Here is a 22408-nt window from a genome sequence, read left to right as displayed (position 1 = left end):
TCTTCCATTTGTCTTTGACCGGTACAGATGTCTTTGGAGAAAATGAACATATCCATCCAGTCTTTTCCTCCTTTAATTTATTTCTTACATTTTCTTTGCTCTTCCATTCATGTTGTGGAGCAGGTGAGGAAGGGAAGATGGCCCATAGACACGTGGAGACGTCTCAGGACAGCATCTCAAGACTTTTTGCACCAGGAAGCATGGCCAGCACAGCTTTTTAACACAACATGCACACAGGCGGTTACAGCTGCTGAAAACAAAAATTCAGTGACAACACTGGAGAGTATAATGTCATTTTTGCAATGCTTTGACATGGTGTCACAGGAATATAGGGTATACTGTCCTCTTCAGCTACGACTGTAGCTAAAAACATAAAGAAAAATGTGTTAAATGCAGTATATATCCTGTCAGAACAAAACTCAAAGGGACAAACTCCAACACTGGCTGCAAACAAGAAATGCATCAGACGTCTTAATAATGTAAAATATTCATCTACATCATAAGTCAAAAGCTTTTCAGAGTCACCTTGTTTATAATTATTTTCCTGGGTCCACAAATGCGCAAAATGTTAAATCTTTATACTGTTTACTTACTGCTACTACTATTTCTTTGGATGCTCTAGAAAGCTGTGGGTTTTTACCAATGATATTACAGTCACTACACTAAGAGTCATATACCAGTGGGAGTTAGACTTCTGCTATTACATGAAAATGTGTTTTCTTAACGGGCGCTGCTGTCTCCAGCCTAGCTTAAAGGCTGCTTGGACTATCTCCCCACATGTCACTGTCAAAGTAACTATTTACTGTACTTCTACTTGCTTGCTACTGAATAGATCTGAAGCCAAGTCCAAATGATTTTTTTTAAAAATAGGACCACATTATAGACTGCATATGAATGATGGACATGGTGATGTCAGACGCCACATTATGAAGTGTAAACTTTGGCATTCTTGCCACTGCCATGTTAGCTTTTTGGAGCAGGAAATTGCTAACTTTATACTACTAAACTCTAAGCTAACAACTAAGCTTGTTTAGCTAGCTGGATTTCTAACCTGCAATGCACAGGCAAGTCTGGTAAGTAGTGATAAGTAACAGAATAAGAACATACTAAAATTACATTTACCAACACTGCCACATAGATTTCTCAAGTGGTCTGTAGCACATACTTTATTAGCTCAAATATGGCAGGTCCAGTTTAGTAACTCTACGTGGTGGACGTGGAACTTAAGCAGACATCTATTAGGTATAACTCCCTGTGCCAAGACAAAGTGTCAAAATGTAATGAACATGTCATGGAGGGTGACTGACAACCAGCCCCTCCCCCACTTATAGTTATTGCAAACCTGTTTATTTCTGCTCTGAACTGGGACATTTTAACAGGGGAATCTATGGGTGGCCTCGCCTTTAGAGCAAGCATCAAGTGAAGATTAGACAAACTACAGCTTGTGGAACGTCTGCAGTGATGGTTACCATTTAGCCTATGTTCTTTAAAAGAAAAAAAACTACATACACAGTGCCCATCAGACACTTTATCATGGTGTTGCTTGTAAATCTGCCTTAATGTTGCATTATTTGCTTACCAGAATTTGACATTTTTACAGATGAAATGCTGTAAGAAGCATTTTTTTTTTTTTTTTTTTTTGCAAAGTGTTCTTAGCTAACTGTGAAGCTATTAAAGTATATTTACACCTAAAAGCATGAATTAACATGTCTAAAATGAAGATACTGCTTTTTATGACACGATATTGAAACTGAGCTCTGTCAGTGTCGACGAAGTAAACACAAGCAACACAGACTGACTGAAGACGTGCAGGATGACTTTACACCTGAACTTTTTACATGGTGTATTCTACATGGCAACACATTCTAATCAAATCTCACCAAAAACAAAGACCAAAGAATGTAACGCATGAAAAGTTAATGAACAGAACATGCTACAGTTTAAAAAGTAGTGTGTCTGTGGAGTTGGTAGATTAACTAAAGACATCAGCCTTCTCTGAGGCACAGTTCATCGTGTGAGCCAAAACACCAAAGTCCAAGAGCAAACCTTTTTGCAAATACAAATACTAAAGCAGAAGTCGACATTCCTTCACTGAAGTGGAAATGCATACTAACTTAAATATGGAAAAAACTTTGGTTTGTTCTTAAAATACACACATTCTTGAATTTAATAATATGCATTTTTTTTTGTATTTCATCACAGAAATGACTAGAAGATTATGAATGTAAGGATATTAAGGGATAGAAAAATGGTGTACAGAAATGCTTCAAAGACCATTTAATTGATTAGCAAAGACAGTTATGGAATATATCTTGAGATTTTTATTTTTGAGTGCAAAGGAGTGCTTACTGTCACCGTAAGCGATGCCGCATCACTGTGCATTAAAATAAGATTTTTAGAGGTTAACGCTTGAGAGCCCTCGTGTGTCTCAGGACATGTTGGATGAGAGCAGCACTTTAGAAAGCAAAGTATGTGATAGTATTATTGGGTTTTTTGTTATTAATGTTAATGTCATGGGAACTAGTTGGTTGGCTCTTTCAACAGAGCTGAACCAAAAAGCTGCTCAGAATTGCGTAATAAGGCTGATGTAGAGAGGGGCAATCTCGGTTAGTGCAGTGAAATCAGAAACAGACTATTACAAAAATGAAGTGACATCTAAACGTCCACTGTGCCTGTAGAAAGTGTGGATCCTGCTATTTATTTTTGACATGCACGCCTCACCTAAACATTACTGCAAACCAAATACACCAACTTGTAGCAGTGATTCCTTAACATTGGCAGACTTAGCAAGAAACTGAGCTCTACCACCCAAACAACTGCTCAGGAATAGAAAACAAAGATCCCACCTTTGAACCCGATCCGTACACTCCCCTAGATCGCAATCAGATCTGCAGGGTGTCATGGGATCCCTACAGAGTCTCTGTCCGCACCTAAATTAGTTGGAGCTGTTTTGGCAGCTTGAGAAAATGCTACACAATATTATGCAGACCACTGTAATTCTGGCTGATGGAGATAGATATATATATATAAAAATTGAGTTTTAAAAAATGACCTTTATTTTTAAAGCGCATTAGTTTTTCAACAAACAACAAGGGGGAAAAGTGTTTTGTACTTGTGGATCATGCAGGTAATAATAATCTTTGTTTAGATACAGCATGATTCGGACACTGTACCAGGACACAGAGTCCAAACAAACATGTTGTGTAATGTACAGATGACACATATGACTGAAAATGCCAAAGTGTCCAAGTGACTTCAGTTCCTCACTTTAATGCATTCTTATAATAGTTTTACAGTGACACTGCTGATGCTAATGTCACTATACTGCCTTTTCTCATTTGCTAAGTACCATTACTGGAATTTAACTCGGGGCCTACAGCTGTATATCCCAATCTCATACTGTATGACACTAGTACTGTGATAAAGACCAGTTGGATTAACATTGACAGATGAGCAGTTATAGCTGTGCTATCAGATGGAAGGTCTTGAATTAGACTATCTTTGATCAGAATGGTGCAAGGAAGAGGACTGTCCCTCTACTGCCATCATGGGGTCATACTTGAGTATGTCTACCTGGTTTTGCAAAATTTGATTCCCATCAGCCTCAGCTGTACTCTATATTAAGCAAAGTGTAGCATACAGTTAAACTAAACTAATTCTGTTAACATTATACAGAATCAAAATGTTGACTTTGTAATTGTGAAAGTTTTTGTTAGCAGTTGCATTTACCTCAGAATGCTGCTGTGACTTTTGTAGTGGTTCAGTGAGGCACTAACTTGGCTATAGTGTCTGCAGGCCTGGTATTTTACTTTTATTGCTTTGTGAACTTTCATGACAATGTCTGATTTTTCATTGTTATATCAAACTCAGCAGTTTTAGTCTCACTGATGCTTGATGGCAGTTTTTAACAAGAATATTTTTTTTCCTTATGTGTTTCTAGGTTCCTAATGCACTACCTAATGGATTAAGTCCATTTAATCAAATTAATCCAAAGTTGTGAGTCATCGCAATGCATTCAGCGAGCTTTTCTCTCCTGATGGGAGTGGTCCCTTCCAAAATTAGACACAAGTGCCAGATCTTAACCCAACTGAATGGCTGTTAGAGATATTGAACCAAAATGTAGAGATCCAGATGCTCAAATCAATTTGATGGAGTATTGAAGCTGTTCTAGTTAGATGTATTGATCATGCATGTTACTATTGTTTTCCTTTGATTTGTCACCCATCTGAGATGAGTTGTGAGGAAAAGCCAACTAAAAATGTATTTAAATGGTAGGGATTTGGGCAAACAGATTTAAAACAACAACAAAAAAGATTTAAACTGTGGGACTTTGGTCTATTTTACTTCATGAAATATGAGCTGGATGTCACATTTTAGTACTTATAGATTCAGAAAAGAGAGTGTTTTACAGCTGTAGTTATCGTATGCACATCACAAATGCTGAAGGGAGGAAAAAAGGAGAAAAAAATGAAACAACTTGGAATTTCCTTCAAAGCATCCATAATGATCTTTGGTTTGATTATACAATTTAAGAAGATCACCAGAATGCACTGTCACTGGAATCCTGTTATAGAGTTGATGTCATGCAGGGAATCACTGTATATATCAATGCTACCACTGTATTTAATGTTCTTACTACACTGACTTCTATAGGACAACAGAAATCTACAGGTGTTCCTTTTGCAATCAAGGCATCTCAGTTTTTAAGTGCCTTGATTTTTTTTTATAAGAGATATGCAATAAGACAGAAATGAGATACTTTAAGAATGAAGAGAATGTGAAGTGATGAAATCCCATTGCAGGACACACATGTATGCAATTGTTTTTTATCAAGCTTGGGGAATTGTGAAACATTGTAAACAAATGTTTTATTTCTAGTGTTCTGAGATGTATTTTCAAACATTCTTGTGTCAAGTATATTGAAAAAAACTATTAAAACATTGTAAGATAGCTTCCTGTGCGATTGATCATCTTTAGATGAAGAGCTCTGTGTATCTGAGTGTTAACCCACCCACCACCACCACCCCACAAACACACACACAGAGTAGAATTTTAGCCATAGAACACTAAATTTTGGAAGGGGTGTGTGTGTGTGTGTGTGTGTGAGAGAGAGAGAGAGAGAGAGAGAGAGAGAGAGAGAGAGAGAGAGAGAGAGAGAGAGAGAGAGAGAGAGAGAGAGAAAGATTTTCACTGGGGGTTTTTTGGGGGTTTTTTTTTCTTCTGTAAAAAATGTTACCTGCTAAATTGTCCTAATTGTTTTCTTCCTGAATGGCAAAAGGACCTTTTGATCCTGCTGTGTGTGTGTGTGTGTGTGTGTGTGTGTGTGTGTGTGTGTGTGTGTGTGTGTGTGTGTGTGTGTGTGTGGAGAGAGAGATTTAAAAAAGCAGGACACAGTTACAGCTCAGATGTGGGTGTATATCTTCAGGATAATCATCCAAGTCATTTCATGTAATAAATGGAAAGCTAAAAGCTTTGCATATCTTTATTTTAGTGTCAGACACAAATAAAAAAAGTTAATATTTCCCATAATATTAAACAGACTAAAAACATTTCAGTTACATAACTTTTTCTTTGGTTCTAAATGAGCATGTTTTCATTTGTATGTTTTATTGAAAACGTTAACGCCTCGGGTTTATTCTCTTGTGAATGTCGCATTTCCGAGGGTTGTGAAAGCGTCCGTTTTCCTAACGTTGTGATAAATAGGCTTCACTGTATTCCAACGGGGCGCCCCTCCTGGCCAATCAGTGTGTCTGCAGCAGCTTCGACACCACCCCCCAGCGGCCGCACAGGCGCACTGAGCTTCCAACTGCCATTTTGTGGCAGAAGCTACTCTGCTAAAGCAGGAGAAGGATTAAAACAAACTGCGAAGAAGCCCGCATTTTTCCCTAGTCGGCTAAACTTTGTAGCACAGACTCTGTGCTTTCCGCCGAGTTAAGCAGAAGGAGAAACAGACTAAAAGAGGTAAAGTATCACTACTTTTCACATAAGGGGGGAGTTTGCAGGATCTTTAATCGGCCTCTAGGTGTCACGATGGGGCTCTGGGTCCGGGCAGCTCGTCGGAGAGTGTTTGTCTCCCTCTATCGTTATTGAAAACCCTGTCAAAATATGCTTAAAAACACAAGTTACAATAAATATGTATACATCCAGTTGTATTTCGTACGTATTTGTTAGAATATAGTCGAAGACATGTTGTGAATACTCCGTCGATTTGGTTGGAGAGTTTAGGCCAAGGCGTCCATTTTCTCGCTTCTTTGTTTCCCATTTTTGCTACCTTGACGACATCGAACTGGCGGGTTTAAGTTAGTTAACGTTAGCTTGTTTGCATTAATATAAAGTGTAACCCAGACAATCTTACAAGCACGAAATAATTGTTGCGACATTGGCGTCGTTTTGGGTGATCCTGTTCACGTTACTTTGAGCTTTAGCGTGTTGCATAACGTTTAATCAAATCTATATTTGGGGAAAAAGAAGCGAGATAGCTACTAGCGTTGGTTAGCAGTCACCGTTAGCAAAGCTAACAGGATCACGTCGACCTGACAGGCTTGAGGCCCTCTGTACCCAACGCCCTTAATACGTCTGAATGTTTCGAAGCAACGGAGTCTCGAAACGTGACCCTAACCAAGGTTTTACTCAGCACTTTCCTGACGCATCTGAAATACTGGAACCAAACTGATTATTGTGGCCCCTCGTTGCAAAGTACACACACGGAAACGCCAACTCCGAGGCAAGTGCGGGAGAGTGACGAAGCATTCACAGCAGAACGATCTTTGGCGTTCTCGAAGATCAGATGAGCATTTAGCGTTCTCCCAGCCGTCTTCCATTATTGAATGTTGCACCTCTCTCCTTTTTAGCCCATCACGACGTGCTCTGAATTGTCGGGTGTTGTTACACCCGTTGCCAGTTCGTCGCTTATTCTAAGCCCACCTAGAGCCTCATAGCCACAGATATATATTACAGCAGAGAGCTCCCTCTACGACTCGGCTTGGAGAGCTACAAAAATACAGCTATATAAATGCATTGAAAGGGGACGACAACTGACTGCTCCGCTCCGAGTGATTGCTGTTTTGTGGTAAATTTGTTCTGCTGTAAATGGAAGGATGTATGAAGGCCTTTGCCAGAGCCTCTCCAGTTTCCCACATTTAGCAAATAAAGACAAATGTGTCGAATCTCACAAACACATTTCAGGGATTGCCAGTATTCTAAAATCACATTGGGGTTATGGTGTGTGTAAGAGTAGTTACACAGCCACTACTTCATCTCAAGTGTGTATATAAATGCATACACATCTCTAAATGTGTGGTGTTTTAAGGGTGAAAAGGGTGAATTTTTAGCACAGTATTCAGATCTAGGCACATATCATTTCTTGAGCTACTAATGCAATTTTCTCTGGACTGTGTGGTGTGTAAAATGTCAGCATATTTCAAAGCTGATTGTTAGATCTCACCCTTTGTGTACAGTTAAGGGTTTTGCTCAAGTTAAACAATTAGCAGTGATGGTGTCAGTTTTGTTTTTCTTCATTGTTAATAAAGTCTAGTCTTATAGAAGAATGGGGGAGGGGGGGTTAGTGCAGATTTAATGAGTCTGTTAGTACAAATTCAGCCTACCCTGAAACATACTGATTTATTCAGGCTAGTACTGGTAAATAAAAGATTTCAAGGGGGGGAAACCAGCAAATGGCAGTAATCATATATCGCTGATCCTTTATTCTAAGATATTTTTTAAACCTCTTTATATCAGATTTCACCATGATGTGTAACACTACATAGTTTTTAATGTTGTAGTGTGATCTTGCAGCGGCAGAGAGAAAAATACATGCTGAATGTAGACACTTTTAGTGCGAAACTTCTTTTTCTTTTTTTTCCATTCATAGTACTCCTTCAGGTCCACAACCCTTTTCCCTGCGTTATGATGCAGTTTAAGTCACTGCTTGTGAATGTGCACGGAATACATAAGCATATAGTGCTGCTGTGTAATATATCCCTCTCCTGTCCTTCAGGTTGGCAGGGACAGTCAGGTAGCAGGCATTTGATCGAGCACAGCTCAGGGCTTTCAGCAGCAAAAAAAGGAGATCTCTGATACAAGAACCCTGCAGACTGCAGCCTAGTCGGCAAAGTCATGTTTAAGTCATTATCCTTTCTATTCCAGGTAACAGCTGTAGTGTTAAGAAAAAGTTGAGCCTTATAAGTTTCACTTTGTTCCCATTCTGAGAGTACAGCTTGATAGTGGCAGCATGGTGTTTGTTTTACATTTTAATATTATCCAGAATCTTAATATTGTACATATCCGGTTCACTAGTTAATGATATGAAATATTTGAATAATCTGTTTTTCATATTTTCATAAGTTCTGAAAGTAGATGCTATGCATACAGAAATCATGTTTTTATGTGCAATAATCCTCAGTATCAATAGAAATGGGAGAACGTTAAATCAGAAAAATGTCATGTTTTGAGATGGAAGTTTAACATGCTGGTGAACAGATACATGATCAAACTGTAACCGGCTACTGATTAGTTTCTTCTCCTTTGGTTTTTATATGGTCATAGTTTAGTCAACTTCTTGTGTTCAGTTGTAAGACTGTATACTGCTGTCCTAGACAAAATATGGCCCCACACTGCTAGAAAATGTTTGTTTCCACAACACAATATTTCAGTTCCTACCCAGCATGGACGGGAGGCCAACAGATGGTGTAGGGGTTGTGGATGTCCCCACCAAAGAGTTTCCGTCCATCCAAGCTGTTCACAGCCAGGATGCCATGGTGGCGGATCTCCTTCAGCAAGCAGCTGAGGCTGGGGGTGTGGTGGAGGGACAAGCTGGAGTTGTCGTAGAACAAGGTTCTTACTCATTTCATATGTAATTTTACCGTTTAGCTGTTAAAAAATTTTAAAAAAGTATTCATTTGTAATGTAAACGGGGACATTTTGACATTAAAACAGTCAAAGGTTTTATCCAACAGGTCTGTTTTATCCAACAGGTCACGGGGAAGGAATGGCAGCAGCCACTCAATCCCAGCAACAGCTAATGGAAGGAGTTGGTGTGGAAGGTGGCACAGGTGTTGAAATGATGGTTATGGACTCATTGGATCCCACCCTGTTGCAGATGAAAACTGAGGTGAGTTACAGTTACATTATTTTGATTTAATAGTTATTTAAACTTAGAAGAAAAATGAAAATATTATGTTTTGATGTCACTTTAGTTTTAGATATGACATTTATTGAATTTAGAGTACCAAGCATGCCTTCCAGAATATGCATCTTTACCACAGTGCTCATTATTATACATAATTGTAGGTAATAGATGCTGCAGTGGGAGGATCATCAGCTGCGGTGGGTGTGGTCGGAGGTGTACCAGGTGGTGCTCACCAAGCTACTGTGACAACTGTGGATCAAACGCAGATAATCACCCTACAGGTACTTTTTTTCCATTTCATATTTGTTTTTTGTTTTTCTTGTTTGGTTTTGTTTGGTTTTTTTTGGGTTTTTTTTTTTACTTTTATCCATTTGTGGTGTCAACAAAGCCAGTAGACTTTTAATATAGTTTTAATGAAGTTTATGTTTTCTATTAGTTAATGTTGTCTATTAGTTTCAGTAGAGTGCTGGTTACACAGTTGAGCAGGCGACACATATTCCTAAAACTAATGCAGGCCTGTCTATCCCAAGGCCATTTACTCTTAGCACTTCTCTCAACATTCCCGCCTCTCTCCACTGTTCTATCAAATAAGGCAAACCCACCCCCCCAGATTGGTGTGTGTGTGTGTGTGTGTGTGTGTGTGTGTGTGTGTGTGTGTGTGTGTGTGTGTGTGTGTGTGTGTGTGTGTGTGTGTGTGTGTGTGTGTGTGTGTGTAAAATCTCACTACTCTGTTGAATCAGAAGGCATGATTTCTGTTGTCCTGTCCTCAGGTGGTGAACATGGAGGAGCAAGCCGCGTTGGGCTTGGGGGAGCTACAGCTGGTTCAGGTGCCTGTTTCAGCCACTACTGTAGAGGCGCTTCAACAGGGCAATTTTGTAGACACTACTGCAATGCCTAAAGATGGAGACCCAGTTATCTGTCACACCCTTCCACTGCCTGAAGGCTTTCAGGTACACAGATGTACAGCTGTAAACTCATGCATGACATTTGAAAATTATATATGTACTATAGTCAAAGGTTTAATTTTTTTAGTCGTTTAATGTTAAAAATGATTAGTGTATATTCTTTAGGTCAGGCTCAGAAGCCTTTGTGACAAAAATCTGCAAAAAAATTTATGACAGCCACACAATTACAAATATGCACACATGAGGAAACACACATGCACAGAGAGACACACACACAAGATCCAATTCAGTCAAACAGTCTAAATATATTGAATTTGAATCTTACAATGAGATCATCCCATTAAAAGGCTTTCTCTCTCTCTCTGTCACACACACAAACACACACACACGCACACACAAACACACACAGACAGACACAGAGGGAGAGAGCTGCCGAATTTAAATCCACCAATCCGAGTGGCTGTTTACGTTTTCCCGCCAAAAAAGGTGCATCTTTTTACACACGCAGCACAGAGAGGCACAGGATTATTGCAGCCTATTTCTCATAGTGACGACTCCCCTCAAACAAATGACCATAATTTCCTAACCGTAGGGGCTAGAGCGGTCATTCTTACACCGTTTTGTTCAGAAGAGATGGGGGAATCTTCCAGTGTTTACAATTTATCATTAACATATGAATTTTTAGAGATATATGACATGGATGACTTATTGACTTAGAAGCCACGAATTCCCCAATATGCAAATTTGAATGGCTGAGGCCACATATATGATTGGCTGGCTGGGAAGCCGTGCAGGCCCTGATTTGTGGATTTGAATTCCTCAGCCCTGATATGATTGGCTGGCTTAGAAGCCATGAAGGCCCCAATATGCAAATTTGAATGCCTCAGGACACATATATGATTGGCTGGGAAGCCGTGCAGGCCCTGATTTGAAAATTCTAATGTCTCAGTCCTCACAGAGGATTGGCTGCCTGGGGACCTGGCAGAAATATATAGAAATACTATGATTAAGCATAAATACTACATTTAGTAGAAATACTATGTTTTAGCACAAATACTATAAAAAGCAGAAATACTATATTAAGCACAAATCCTATAAAAAGCAGAAATACTATATTAGGCACAAATCCTATAAAAAGCAGAAATACTATATTAGGCACAAATCCTATAAAAAGCAGAAATACTATATTAGGCACAAATCCTATAAAAAGCAGAAATACTATATTAGGCACAAATCCTATAAAAAGCAGAAATACTATATTAGGCACAAATCCTATAAAAAGCAGAAATACTATATTAGGCACAAATCCTATAAAAAGCAGAAATACTATATTAGGCACAAATAGTATAAAAAGCAGAAATACTATAATTTAGCAGAAATACTATGTTAGGCACAAATCTTATGAAAAGCAGAAATAGTATGATTTAGCAGAAATACTGTATTTAGCACAAGTACCGAAAAGTACCAGAAATACTATGATTTAGCAGAATAGTAATAACTTACAAAATTACAAATATGGAGGCATATTGAAACAGAAATGCACAGAGGGACACACAAACACAGGCTCTAATCCAGTCAATCAGTCTAACTATATTCAATTTAAATCCTACAATGACATGCTGCCAAATAAGGGCAGGGTCCTCTCTCTCCCACTAAACACACACACACACACACACAGACAGACACAGAGGGAGAGAGCTGCCGAATTTAAATCCACCAATCAGAGTGGCTGTTTACGTTTTCCCGCCAAAACAGGTGCATCTTTTTACACACGCAGCACAGAGAGGCACAGGATTATTGCAGCCTATTTCTCATAGTGAGGACTCCCCTCAAACAAATGACCATAATTTCCTAACCGTAGGGGCTAGAGCGGTCATTCTTACACCGTTTTGTTCAGAAGAGATGGGGGAATCTTCCAGTGTTAACAATTTATCATTAAAATATGAATTATTAAAGATATTTTACTTCTAATGCACCATAACTGAGTAGAGCGAAGCAAAAACTGCCTTGACTTGCCCTCAAACAACGCTTTCTAACTCTAAATCTATTTGGAGTATCGATATCATTCTTTCACCGTAAGAGACAGCAGGCTTTGGTGAACAATCATGGAAATTTTCAGGTCTCTGTGGAAATCCAACAAAAAGTTATGACGAGAGAAAAAAGTGGTTCATTTCCACAGTTTCAAAGCTGAAGAAATCTGAGCGAGGGACAAATTTCCTACCCTCAAACAAACGTAATTCATGGCCAAATGGTAATAGGTGAGAAAACAATTCTTGAATTGTGAGCGTCAGGAGTGTCTGAAGATATACCGGGACAAGCCTCATGTCTTAACTTTGCTTCGTTAAGGAGATATGACGATTCGAATATGCCTCTCATTACAGAAATCCAGCGGTGATTTTGAACAAGCTCTCCATTCACTTTATATGGAGAGGTTTTCTGACATTGTGTTGGTCTGAGGAGATTTGCCAAAATTCTATAAATCCCACAACAATGATAGTGACATTTTCTGAAAGCCAGCAAAAATACCTACATTTTGATGTATAATTTGTGGAAGTTGAGTGAAAATTGAGCAAGTAGCAAACAGTTGTTCGGACATGAAGAGAAGACTGCAAAACCTTCAGTGACACACTGGAAGCCAAGAGCATAGCAACGATAACAACGCATGTATTTTGTGAAAAATCACAATTTTGCAACTCAAAACTTTAAGAGGCATAAAAGTAAAACAGTAAAAGATTTGAAAAAGCTGAATCATACCTGAATAGCCCAATATTTTGTGAACATTTTAAAGTTTGAATGGTTGTTCTAGGTGAAAGTATGAGGAAGTAGTTAAGTTTCAAAAACAAGCAAAATTCAGCAGAATTTTGGAAGTTTCCCATTCATTTCAATGGGACAAATTAAAGGAAAAAAGCTTAATATTTTAAAAAGTATAATAGCAAAAAATAGCAAAAGTCATAGCGATCATTAGCAGAAATAGCAGAATAGTTTATGCTTAAAGCATCCACACAATAATAAAGAATAAAGAGAAACAGGAACTCAATAGTGTGGATGCTTAAAGCATCCACACAACTAGTTGACCACTGAACTCAAGAGATGGTATCACTATGCTGAAAGGAAGGCATACAAGAGTGTCCCACTTCAAGATAAAGGCCCTATTTGTGTGGGAAGAAGACCCTGATGAGAGCCACTTGGGGATGGAGGAACAGGATACTAGCAACTCAACTAATGTTCAAACCATCCTCAAAGAGTTAAGAGACTTCTGCCATGAAAACAGTACTGAACTCTGTGAAATTAAAGGTAAAATTGTAAAAATGAGCAAGGGAATGGACCACACTGAAAAAAGAATTACAGAAGCAGAAGAAAGAATATTGATACCCATGCTAGCTGGCTGGAAGCCAGGTTAATGACCAAGAAGGAAGGTCGAGTTGTGAAAGAATTCACAGAATAGAAGAAAACTTGCCCAATGTAGCTGCTTTTGTAGAAAATGCATTGAGGGAGAAGTTGGCTATTTCACATGCTATGGAGCTGGGAATGGAGAGCGCTCACCACTCTGTCGCTCTGAAGCTGCCATGTGCTGCCCCTCAGTGATCCATAGTGGCCAAGTTTGGCAGCTTCAAGGTAAAGGAAGAAGTTTCAAAATTGTCTGGCAGAAAAAAGGGGTTTGTTTTTCAAGACAGGAAGGTTTTCTTGGAACATGATCATGCACCAGAAGTGCTTAGAGAGAAGAAAGAGAAGTCTTTCAAGAGCTCGACAGGTGGTTTTGCTGTTTTATTTGGCAGGGCAAAGGACCCAAGATTAAACTTAAGACCCTGCAAGTGGCTAAAGACAAAGAACGTCTTTTCCTGCCAAATACTAGAGATTAGTTTAGGGCAGTACAGATCACAACCTTGACGAACATGTGTAACTCAGTCTGCACAGCACAGTGGAAGGAGATGGAAATATAAAGTCATATTCCATTACAGAACCTGCTCCACCTTAATGAATCCAACCCTTGGATATAAACATCTCTTAGGACTTAGTTCAGTGTGGTGAGAGAGAAGCAACCCAAGGAACTCTATAGACCGATACACTAGATAATATACGACCCTGAATTCAGCCCAAATAAAACTGATAGTTGATTTAAGAATGATATAGATATAGGTTATAGGATAAAAGACATAGGTTTGGTTAAATAAAACATTTACTTAGTGGGACCACTTTTAAAATGCTTTGAAGATTTGAAAGAACAAGGATTGACAAATCAAGACTTCTATAGATTTTCACAAAAATCGACATTATATGGGAAATGCGTTTAAAAAGAAAGATGTTGAAGCAGATGTGTCAGTTGTTTTTAAAGGTTCTCTTAATGGCATATAAATCAATTCAAGGAATTCGATACATTTCTAAAATATACCAAGGATTACACAAATTGAAAGTGTAAAATCATAAGAGCTATAATGGAAAATGTGAAAAGGAGGGAAATTTTAAAATTGAACTGGAAACTTAGGAAGACATATCAGTACCAGTGGACTTCCTCTCTGTCCTTGAGAGAGTAACTTTCTCCACAGAGAATTAACTTGCTGAAGATCCTGTGGTGAAACAAAATGCAAACCACTTACATATTTTCTTGGCTTTCCCACTGATCCTCCGGTACTGGACATACATTAGCAAGAAATTAGGAAAAAACATTTAACGTAGCAATTCTGTTATCATTTGAAACCTTATACTTTGGTTCCAATCTTCAAATTCTGGAGGGTGATGTAAAGAGGTAGTTGTTGAACGTTCTGCTGGTAAGCCAGTAAGAAAGCACTCACTAAAAAGTGGTTAACTATAGTTTCCCCTTTTAACTAAGATGCTGCTCACCTTTCTCTACTGGTTCATTAGTACTTAAGTTTTGGTGGGGTTTTTTTGCTTTCATTCTCTGTTTTGTTACTCTTGGTAATAATTTTGCACCAAAAGTGCATTTAACTCAATTGTAGTGCCTGTATGTTCTGAATAAAAACTTGAATAACACCCCCTGACTGAGCAGTTTGTGCCTTTTCATGTTTAGGTAGTTAAGGTTGGTGCTAATGGTGAGGTGGAGACTGTGGAACAGGAGGAGGAAGGAGCAGAAACGCAACCTGACGAGGAGGAAGATGAAGAGGTGGGTAACCAGCTTCTGGAAGAGGGGGAAGAGGAGCCTGTTCAGCCTCCAAATGACGACCCAACCTGGGCTAAGGACCCAGACTATCAGCCACCATCTGGAGTTGTTAAGAAGATCAAAAAGGTAAGAAAGGTGGTGGGATTGTTATTTTTGTAAATGCAGATTTAAGAGACTTTGCTGTACTGAAACTGAACTTGCTGTTTGTCCAGGGTAAAAAGAGTCGTCTGCGTTATGCTGAGGGAGACAAGGATATGGATGTCAGTGTCTATGACTTTGAGGAAGAACAGCAGGAGGGCCTTCTGTCTGAGGTCAATGCTGAGAAAGTGGTCGGCAACATGAAACCACCTAAACCTACCAAGATAAAGAAGAAGGGTAAGTAAAGGGCTTTTTCCATTAGCACCTACTCAGATTGATTTGACACCACTTGAGGCGGTACAACTCTGCTTCAGTTGTACATTAGTGTGTCATAGCTCCTAAATTGTGGAATGAATTACTTCCCCATGTTATGCCTTAAATCTCAAATTTATTCTGTGGTTTGTATGATTTGTATGTGTGGTGTATCTCTTAATTTATTGTTTAAACCTTTGTTTCATGTGCTTTATAAATACATTTAAATGGGTTTGGAGAATAGCACTGCACCAACCCAGCATAGCTGCATACTTATAACCACAGAAAGTTGAAATACACAGCATAGGAGGATCAGCTGGCTGTTTAGGCTACTGCAGCCATACACACCACTATGTTAGTGTGTGAATGAGATAAGATAAAATGACAACAGAAACCATTAATGAAAACTCGAGTGGCAATGTTACCAAACATAACAAGCCAGCAGATACAGCCTAAGGCTAAAAAAAAAACCCCATTAATATCTAGGTTCCTGTACCTTACAGTAATATACAGGAACATGTGACAGAAAACAATTATTAAATCAAAACTAGCTTTACTTAGCAAACCTACCCTACAGCCATGTGTTTTTTTTTTTTATTTGTTTGTTTGTTTTGTGCTGCAGTGATTTATATAAGTTCTTTAAAAATGATTCCCAAAATCTATATATGTACATGGGTTCATAATCCTGGTACTCTAGGGAATTGATATAGTAAGTTGGTTGCAAGGATCCATCTTTGTTATGCCAAACAAACTTAAACCTAGTCCAGATTATGCACATTGACTTAATGAGTCTTGTTTATTTGTCTTCTCTGATATAAATCAGCTCTGAACGATCAAAACAAAAGTGATCACACAACAAGAATATGAATAGAGATGTACAATCAGTCCTAACTTAATGGTTCAGCAGCTGTATTTAACTGTTGAAACGTAATATTGTAAGTTAACACTGTTTTAGTTAAAGACGCGTGTCCCGTAGATGCAGCTAGCCCCAAATGCATTGCATTGTTTTGCTATACAAACACTGTTACTGAATATGAAATCTTTCGATGTCTTTGTTGTTTGTTAGGAGTGAAGAAGACATTTCAGTGTGAGCTGTGTAGCTACACATGCCCTCGACGCTCCAACTTGGACAGGCACATGAAGAGCCACACAGATGAGAGACCTCACAAATGTCATTTGTGTGGAAGAGCTTTTAGGACAGTCACTTTGCTAAGAAACCATCTCAACACTCACACCGGTAAACATGAATCTGTGGTGTCATTAAAATGTACAACGTTGTACTGTGCCTGATAGTTCAATATTTTTTTTCACACAAGTATGCAAGGATTGCTTACATTTTATTTATGCAGGAACTCGTCCACACAAGTGTACAGACTGTGATATGGCTTTCGTGACTAGTGGAGAGCTGGTTCGCCATCGTCGCTACAAGCACACACACGAGAAACCCTTCAAATGCTCCATGTGTGACTATGCCAGTGTGGAGGCAAGTTTATCTATTGTCTGCTTTGTGTTCTTGGTGTTTAAGTGTTTACCAAAATGTAACTTTGTGTGTGACTGTTGTGTAGGTGAGCAAATTAAAGCGTCACATTCGTTCCCACACCGGCGAGCGTCCATTCCAGTGCAGTCTTTGCAGTTACGCTAGCAGAGACACTTACAAGCTGAAGAGACACATGAGGACACACTCAGGTAAAGCCGACACCTTAACTGCTCCTCTCCTGTGTGTTTAAAGAACTGAAGGGCAATGAAGTGTTTTCTTTGGTGCACAGCTTTATTGATTGTTTTCATGCGAAAGAATAATAAATTGCTTCCCAGACTAAATTACTCAAGTTAGAAATGGTATGGACTGCTAGTACCCAGTTACTCCAATATTGGCATATGGGCCTCTTTGAGAAATGAGAAAGAAATGAAAAACATGAAACTGTAAAACATTGTATGTGCTCAATCATCATTCTTAGGAGAGAAACCCTATGAGTGCTACATCTGCCATGCCCGATTCACCCAGAGTGGAACCATGAAGATGCACATTCTGCAGAAGCACACTGAAAATGTGGCCAAATTCCACTGTCCACACTGTGACACTGTCATTGCGCGCAAAAGTGACTTGGGTAAAACACACTGTGTAAACACACAAACACACATGGTACTTTACTTTAACTTGCTGTTTCTGCCACCTAATTTACTCTCCTGTCATCTGTGTGCTATCTTAGGTGTCCATCTTCGTAAGCAACACTCATTCATTGAGACCGGAAAGAAATGTCGTTACTGTGACGCAGTTTTCCATGAGCGCTACGCTCTGATCCAGCACCAGAAGTCACATAAGAATGAGAAGAGGTTCAAATGTGACATGTGTGACTACTGCTGTCGCCAGGTCTGTAATACAACTGATATTGTGTGACAACCAGGTTTTTCATATTTGTAGTAATATTATTGTTTCAGTTTAGTCTCAAGTGTGAATCATCTACTCGTGTTTAAAAGTCTGAGAGTGAGTCTGGAAGCTGAAGGCTCTGCAGTTTGATAGTAGCAAACTGTACTGGGACAGTATGGTGTTATGATGGATAACCACTAAAACTGTTTTTGAGGCGTTACCCCAACAGGTCAGCATGTATGGACACCGAGAATGAGATGATGTAGGATTTCGTTTTCAGGAATTTCATTATAGGATTTTTTTTCCCCCTCAATTCATACCATAGGTGCATGTACAAGGAGGCTGAGGGATCTAGCACCAGCAGCCACCAGTATTCTTGACTTCTCCAGTCATGGTGGACAAAGCTAAGAGTCTTAGCACAATGACAATACTAATTTAATACATCAATTAGGATATGAATTACCTTGATCACTGTATCGCTATTAACTTGACCATTATCGATTCCTGACGTCATCAGCACAACACTACACAGTGTAAATGAGACCATATGACCATACATTCAGCAGTCTGTCAACTATCTAACTGCTGGCCGTTATTGCATGCATGATATATGAAATAATATTTGCTGCTAACAGTGAAAACTGTGTTTTCATGTTGCTGTGTCCAGGAGCGCCACATGGTCATGCATCGCCGAACCCACACCGGAGAGAAACCATATGCCTGCAGCCAGTGTGAAAAGACCTTCAGACAGAAGCAGCTCCTGGACATGCACTTCAAACGCTACCATGACCCCAACTTTATCCCTGCCACCTTTGTTTGTCCCAAGTGTAACAAGACCTTCACCCGAAGGGTAAGATTACATGTGTTTTTAGCTGTCACACATGAAGTGAAAGCTAAGGGTCAACTCCTAGGCCAGCTAGTTACCTGCAAGTCACAACACAGACTGTTTACGGGTGTGTTTCTTTTAGAACACCATGGCTCGCCACGCGGAGAACTGCAGCGGTGAGGTGGAGGATGCTGAGAATGGAGCTACAATCCCAAAGAAAGGAAGAAGAGGAAGAAAGAGGAAGATGAGGAGCAGGAGGGATGATGATGATGACAGTGGTGAGACGTGGACGCCGTTTTGGGGTTTATACAGGGCTGTGTTTTTCTGTAACTATGTTCAACTAGATTGTTTTGTGTGTGTTCATTCAGATGAGGATCATGCTGAGCAGGATGATGATGAGGAAGAGGGTGAGGGTGAGGAAGAGTCATCACTTCTACAGGAAGAGGAGGACCCAGAAAGCATGGAGCTGGACCAGGCTCCAGCCGCCATTCCTGTACCAGCCCCCGATGAGCCACCAGTCAAGAGGAAACGAGGCCGCCCCCCCAAAAATGCCCCCAAGCCTCCAACACCCAGCAAGTCCGTTAGAGTTGCTACCAAAACAACTGCTTCTGGTGAGCATTAAAATACAAATTTAAAAAAGAAGTAATCTAAGAAGAGTAACCTCTATGAATAGTAAAGTGTCCTGCTCCAGCATTAACGGGCTTTCTTTTTTAACTGTAGTGTCTGTGACAAATTAGAAATGAATGTATGCCATATATGTTAGTGATTAATAACCGTAGAAGACGAGTACTCTAGTAAACGAACCTGTCGTTTTTGATAGTGCTATGGATAGTAAGAAATATGTCTGTTGTGCTTTTTAGCTGCTGCCATCATTCAAGTGGAGGATGAGAGCACTGGGGCAGTGGAGAACATCATAGTGAAGAAGGAGGAAGGTGATGCCTCTGCAGCGACTCCTCTGGAGCAGGGAGTGGCCCTCACTGTGGAGGGGGTGGGGCTTGATGAAGGGGTAGAGACTGTTGAGCTTCCTGTGAACGAAGAAACAGCGGCAGCTTCAGCCAACGGAGATTTGACACCAGAGATGATCCTTAGCATGATGGACCGGTGAACGTAACACAGAAACGCACATGTAGCCGGACTATGACTAAAATTACTGCATACTTCCCCATGGCCTTCATTTCGTGCTTCATCCAATGGCAGCCGTTCTGCTAAAATGGCTTCCGAATGCGACAGCAGGAGCAGTCGTGCACTAAGAGTAGAAGCTGCATGTATGTGTTTAAACACAATGTCTTCACATCCCCGTGTGTCAGCCTGTATGCCCATGTTTCAGGACTCTGTCACACATCCTTCCGTGACCCTTACTGTACACAGATAATGTCAAAGCTAAAACTGCTCTCTGCTGTTAAATGCTTTTTTCCAGTTTGAATGTCTTTTCAATGGCTCTAAGTGGATTTAGCTAATTATTCCTACCCAAAGCCACATCCTGTGCCAGTCTCTACCCACACACCCTCTCCATGTCTTTAATATGAGAACATTATTTGATGGAACTTTACATTCAAGTATTTTTTTTTGTTTTTTTTTAGAAGAAGAACTGTGAGATGTCCTGCTTGCAGTTCTTTACAACTATGCTGATTTTGCAAATTCCGTGTGTGTGAGTGTGTGTGAGAGTGTGTGTGAGAGTGTGTGTGTGAGAGAGAGAATGTAGCTTTTCCTAACAATGACATTATTGGTACTTTCAGATGCCATTTTTGCTTAGTTTTGTGATTTAAATTTTTTTTTTTTCCTAAAGCCACATGGTCACCATAGTGGTGTTATTAGTCAGCTGTTTGTACACTGAGTTAGCAGAATGAGTCTTCCTGTGAGTAGGCATGGGGTAAGTGTTGACATCAATAGAAGTGAGTGATGATAGTTTTTCAGCCTTCTTGTTAAACCTTGTTGTGAACTGAAACTAGCCCCCAGTCAACTTATGTAAACTAAAACGATGAGACGGCTCATAAATGAGTTTGGCCATATCACACACGCAGCCGAAACTTCAACTGTTTCACACATGGGAGATATTTGTCATTCATATGTCACTCAATGTTTCTCCTCCTGTCCACATTTTTGAAGGAAAGGGTCGTACACGTCTCATGAAACCCCGCTGGTTGGAGAAAATGTGGATAATCCTACTTATACAATATCGTATTATAGCAGTGGTTTTTGAACACCCCAAGCACTTCAGCTAATCCCAGTTCTTACTGTAACAGTCATTATGCATTTTGTAAATCAGTCGCTCAAACACGTTCTTCATCTACAATAATCAGTGAAAACTAGCTGTGGCGGATGGAGTGCATGTACATACACATTTTAACACCTTTGAATGTTTTTATTATCTGAACATGTGTTGGGAAAGAGACAGCAAGGCTTGCATGTATTTTTCTAAACCTGAGTGTCCTGAGCGAAGGGCCCTCACCATCATGCTTTCATTCTACAGATTAGCATATATACTCAAATCAACTGAATTGATTTCTGCCACCCCCGACTGTCTCTTGGTTAGCTTGTGTCTGCTGTGATGCATTACAGTTAAATTTTTGATCTTTCTGTAGTTGTCACTGTTTCTCTGCAGTTGGTTGAGTTCAATGCGTAGTGGGGCCAGTTTGACTTCTAGTGGACTGTAAGTTGTTGCTTGAAGACGGGTTTGTATCTAAAAACAGAAGTGACTTGGAACTCGTTTGTAGGGACAGAATGACCCTTGTGCAAATGCACTGTTCAACATACTGGATCTTATCTGGCCAAGTTGGTCCCCTGCCTTCGTCATCTCTGAGAGAAAGCTGCATTTAAGCCTCTGCGTTCAGTTCTTCATACATTTCAGTTTCTTCGTGTCTGCACACTCACACATTAGCCTTATTTTTGCAGTACATCAGTGGCTTTCAGCTATATGAACACTGAAAAGTAACTGCTAATGTAAGCTGTTTTCTGCCATTGCTGCACCATCCTCCACCATCAAGTTTTCCAGCTGGTAGTGCAGTGTGCATATCATATTTTAGGTTTTAGCTAAACTGCTTTACACTAAGACTGAACCAACTTGAGGTAATGGAAAAGCCCCATTGATAGAGCTGTTTGGCAAATTGCTACTTTTGTATTTCCATGTTGTCGTTCTCACTTCCACTCAGTTTCCAGGATTCCTCAAGATCCAAGTGTCAACAGATAATATGATTTGATTTCTCTGAAGACAGTTGAATTATGGATTATTACAGCCATAAGGTGACTTTAGCTCTTCTGTAATGTAAATGCCCAGTTGTGTAAAAAAATGAATCAGATTTGCACTGTACAGTTGTGGTCAGGCATCTTCCTGTGTAACAAGACAATGTTCAGTTACCTGATCTGTCATATTCATGTCCTGATGGAATGATTTGAGGTTATATGACTGTTCTGAAATCAGTGCCGGGTTTTGTTTTGTTTTGTTTTTTCTTGTTGTTATTTGTTTGTTTTGGGGTTGTTTTGTTTTTTAAATTCCATATTGTTTGTTTTTGCAGAAAAATTGAGAAAATAGTTTTAAGATTAAGTGTCCCCATTTTAAGACCAAGAAAACAAATGTTTGTGATGTCATTTTTGAAAATGAGAAATTGTACAGATGATGAAAATTAAAATCATCTTAATGGGCTTATGACTGCTGCATAATTCTGTTCTTTAACTTAAACGT

General features: G+C 39.5%; 2 protein-coding genes across 9 annotated transcripts in view; both read left to right on the top strand.

Moving 5' to 3' along the window:
* ripor1 (RHO family interacting cell polarization regulator 1) overlaps positions 1-4950 on the top strand; it is a 62025-nt gene extending 57075 nt beyond the window's left edge. For all 4 annotated transcript variants that reach the window (XM_080303744.1, XM_080303743.1, XM_080303745.1 and 1 more), the window contains one exon: positions 124-4950. In XM_080303744.1, coding sequence (XP_080159870.1) covers positions 124-221 — 98 coding nt within the window. In that variant the 3' untranslated portion in view covers positions 222-4950. The remainder of the gene's footprint in view (positions 1-123) is intronic.
* Positions 4951-5447: 497 nt separating this feature from the next.
* Positions 5448-22368, top strand: ctcf (CCCTC-binding factor (zinc finger protein)). 5 transcript variants are annotated; one of them, XM_026174821.2, is made up of 17 exons: positions 5448-5961; positions 7997-8145; positions 8652-8832; positions 8973-9109; positions 9289-9408; positions 9898-10077; positions 15059-15274; positions 15361-15523; positions 16605-16775; positions 16888-17021; positions 17104-17224; positions 17494-17643; positions 17746-17906; positions 18571-18753; positions 18872-19007; positions 19098-19340; positions 19590-22368. In XM_026174821.2, exons 2-17 carry the CDS (start codon positions 8116-8118, stop codon positions 19832-19834), a joined length of 2571 nt encoding a protein of 856 aa, XP_026030606.2. In that variant the 5' UTR covers positions 5448-5961; positions 7997-8115; the 3' UTR covers positions 19835-22368. The 5 variants fall into 5 exon arrangements, with proteins under 5 accessions (XP_026030606.2, XP_026030605.2, XP_026030608.2 ...); XM_026174820.2 differs by having other exon boundaries at positions 8955-9109; XM_026174823.2 differs by lacking the exon at positions 7997-8145.
* The last annotated feature ends 40 nt before the right edge of the window (positions 22369-22408 follow it).

The sequence above is a fragment of the Astatotilapia calliptera genome, chromosome 7, assembly GCF_964374335.1.
Source record: "Astatotilapia calliptera chromosome 7, fAstCal68.1, whole genome shotgun sequence".
Classification (NCBI taxonomy): Eukaryota; Metazoa; Chordata; class Actinopteri; order Cichliformes; family Cichlidae; genus Astatotilapia; species Astatotilapia calliptera.
The sequence above is the reverse complement of the archived record's forward strand: the minus strand, read 5'-3'. Positions and strand labels throughout refer to the sequence as shown.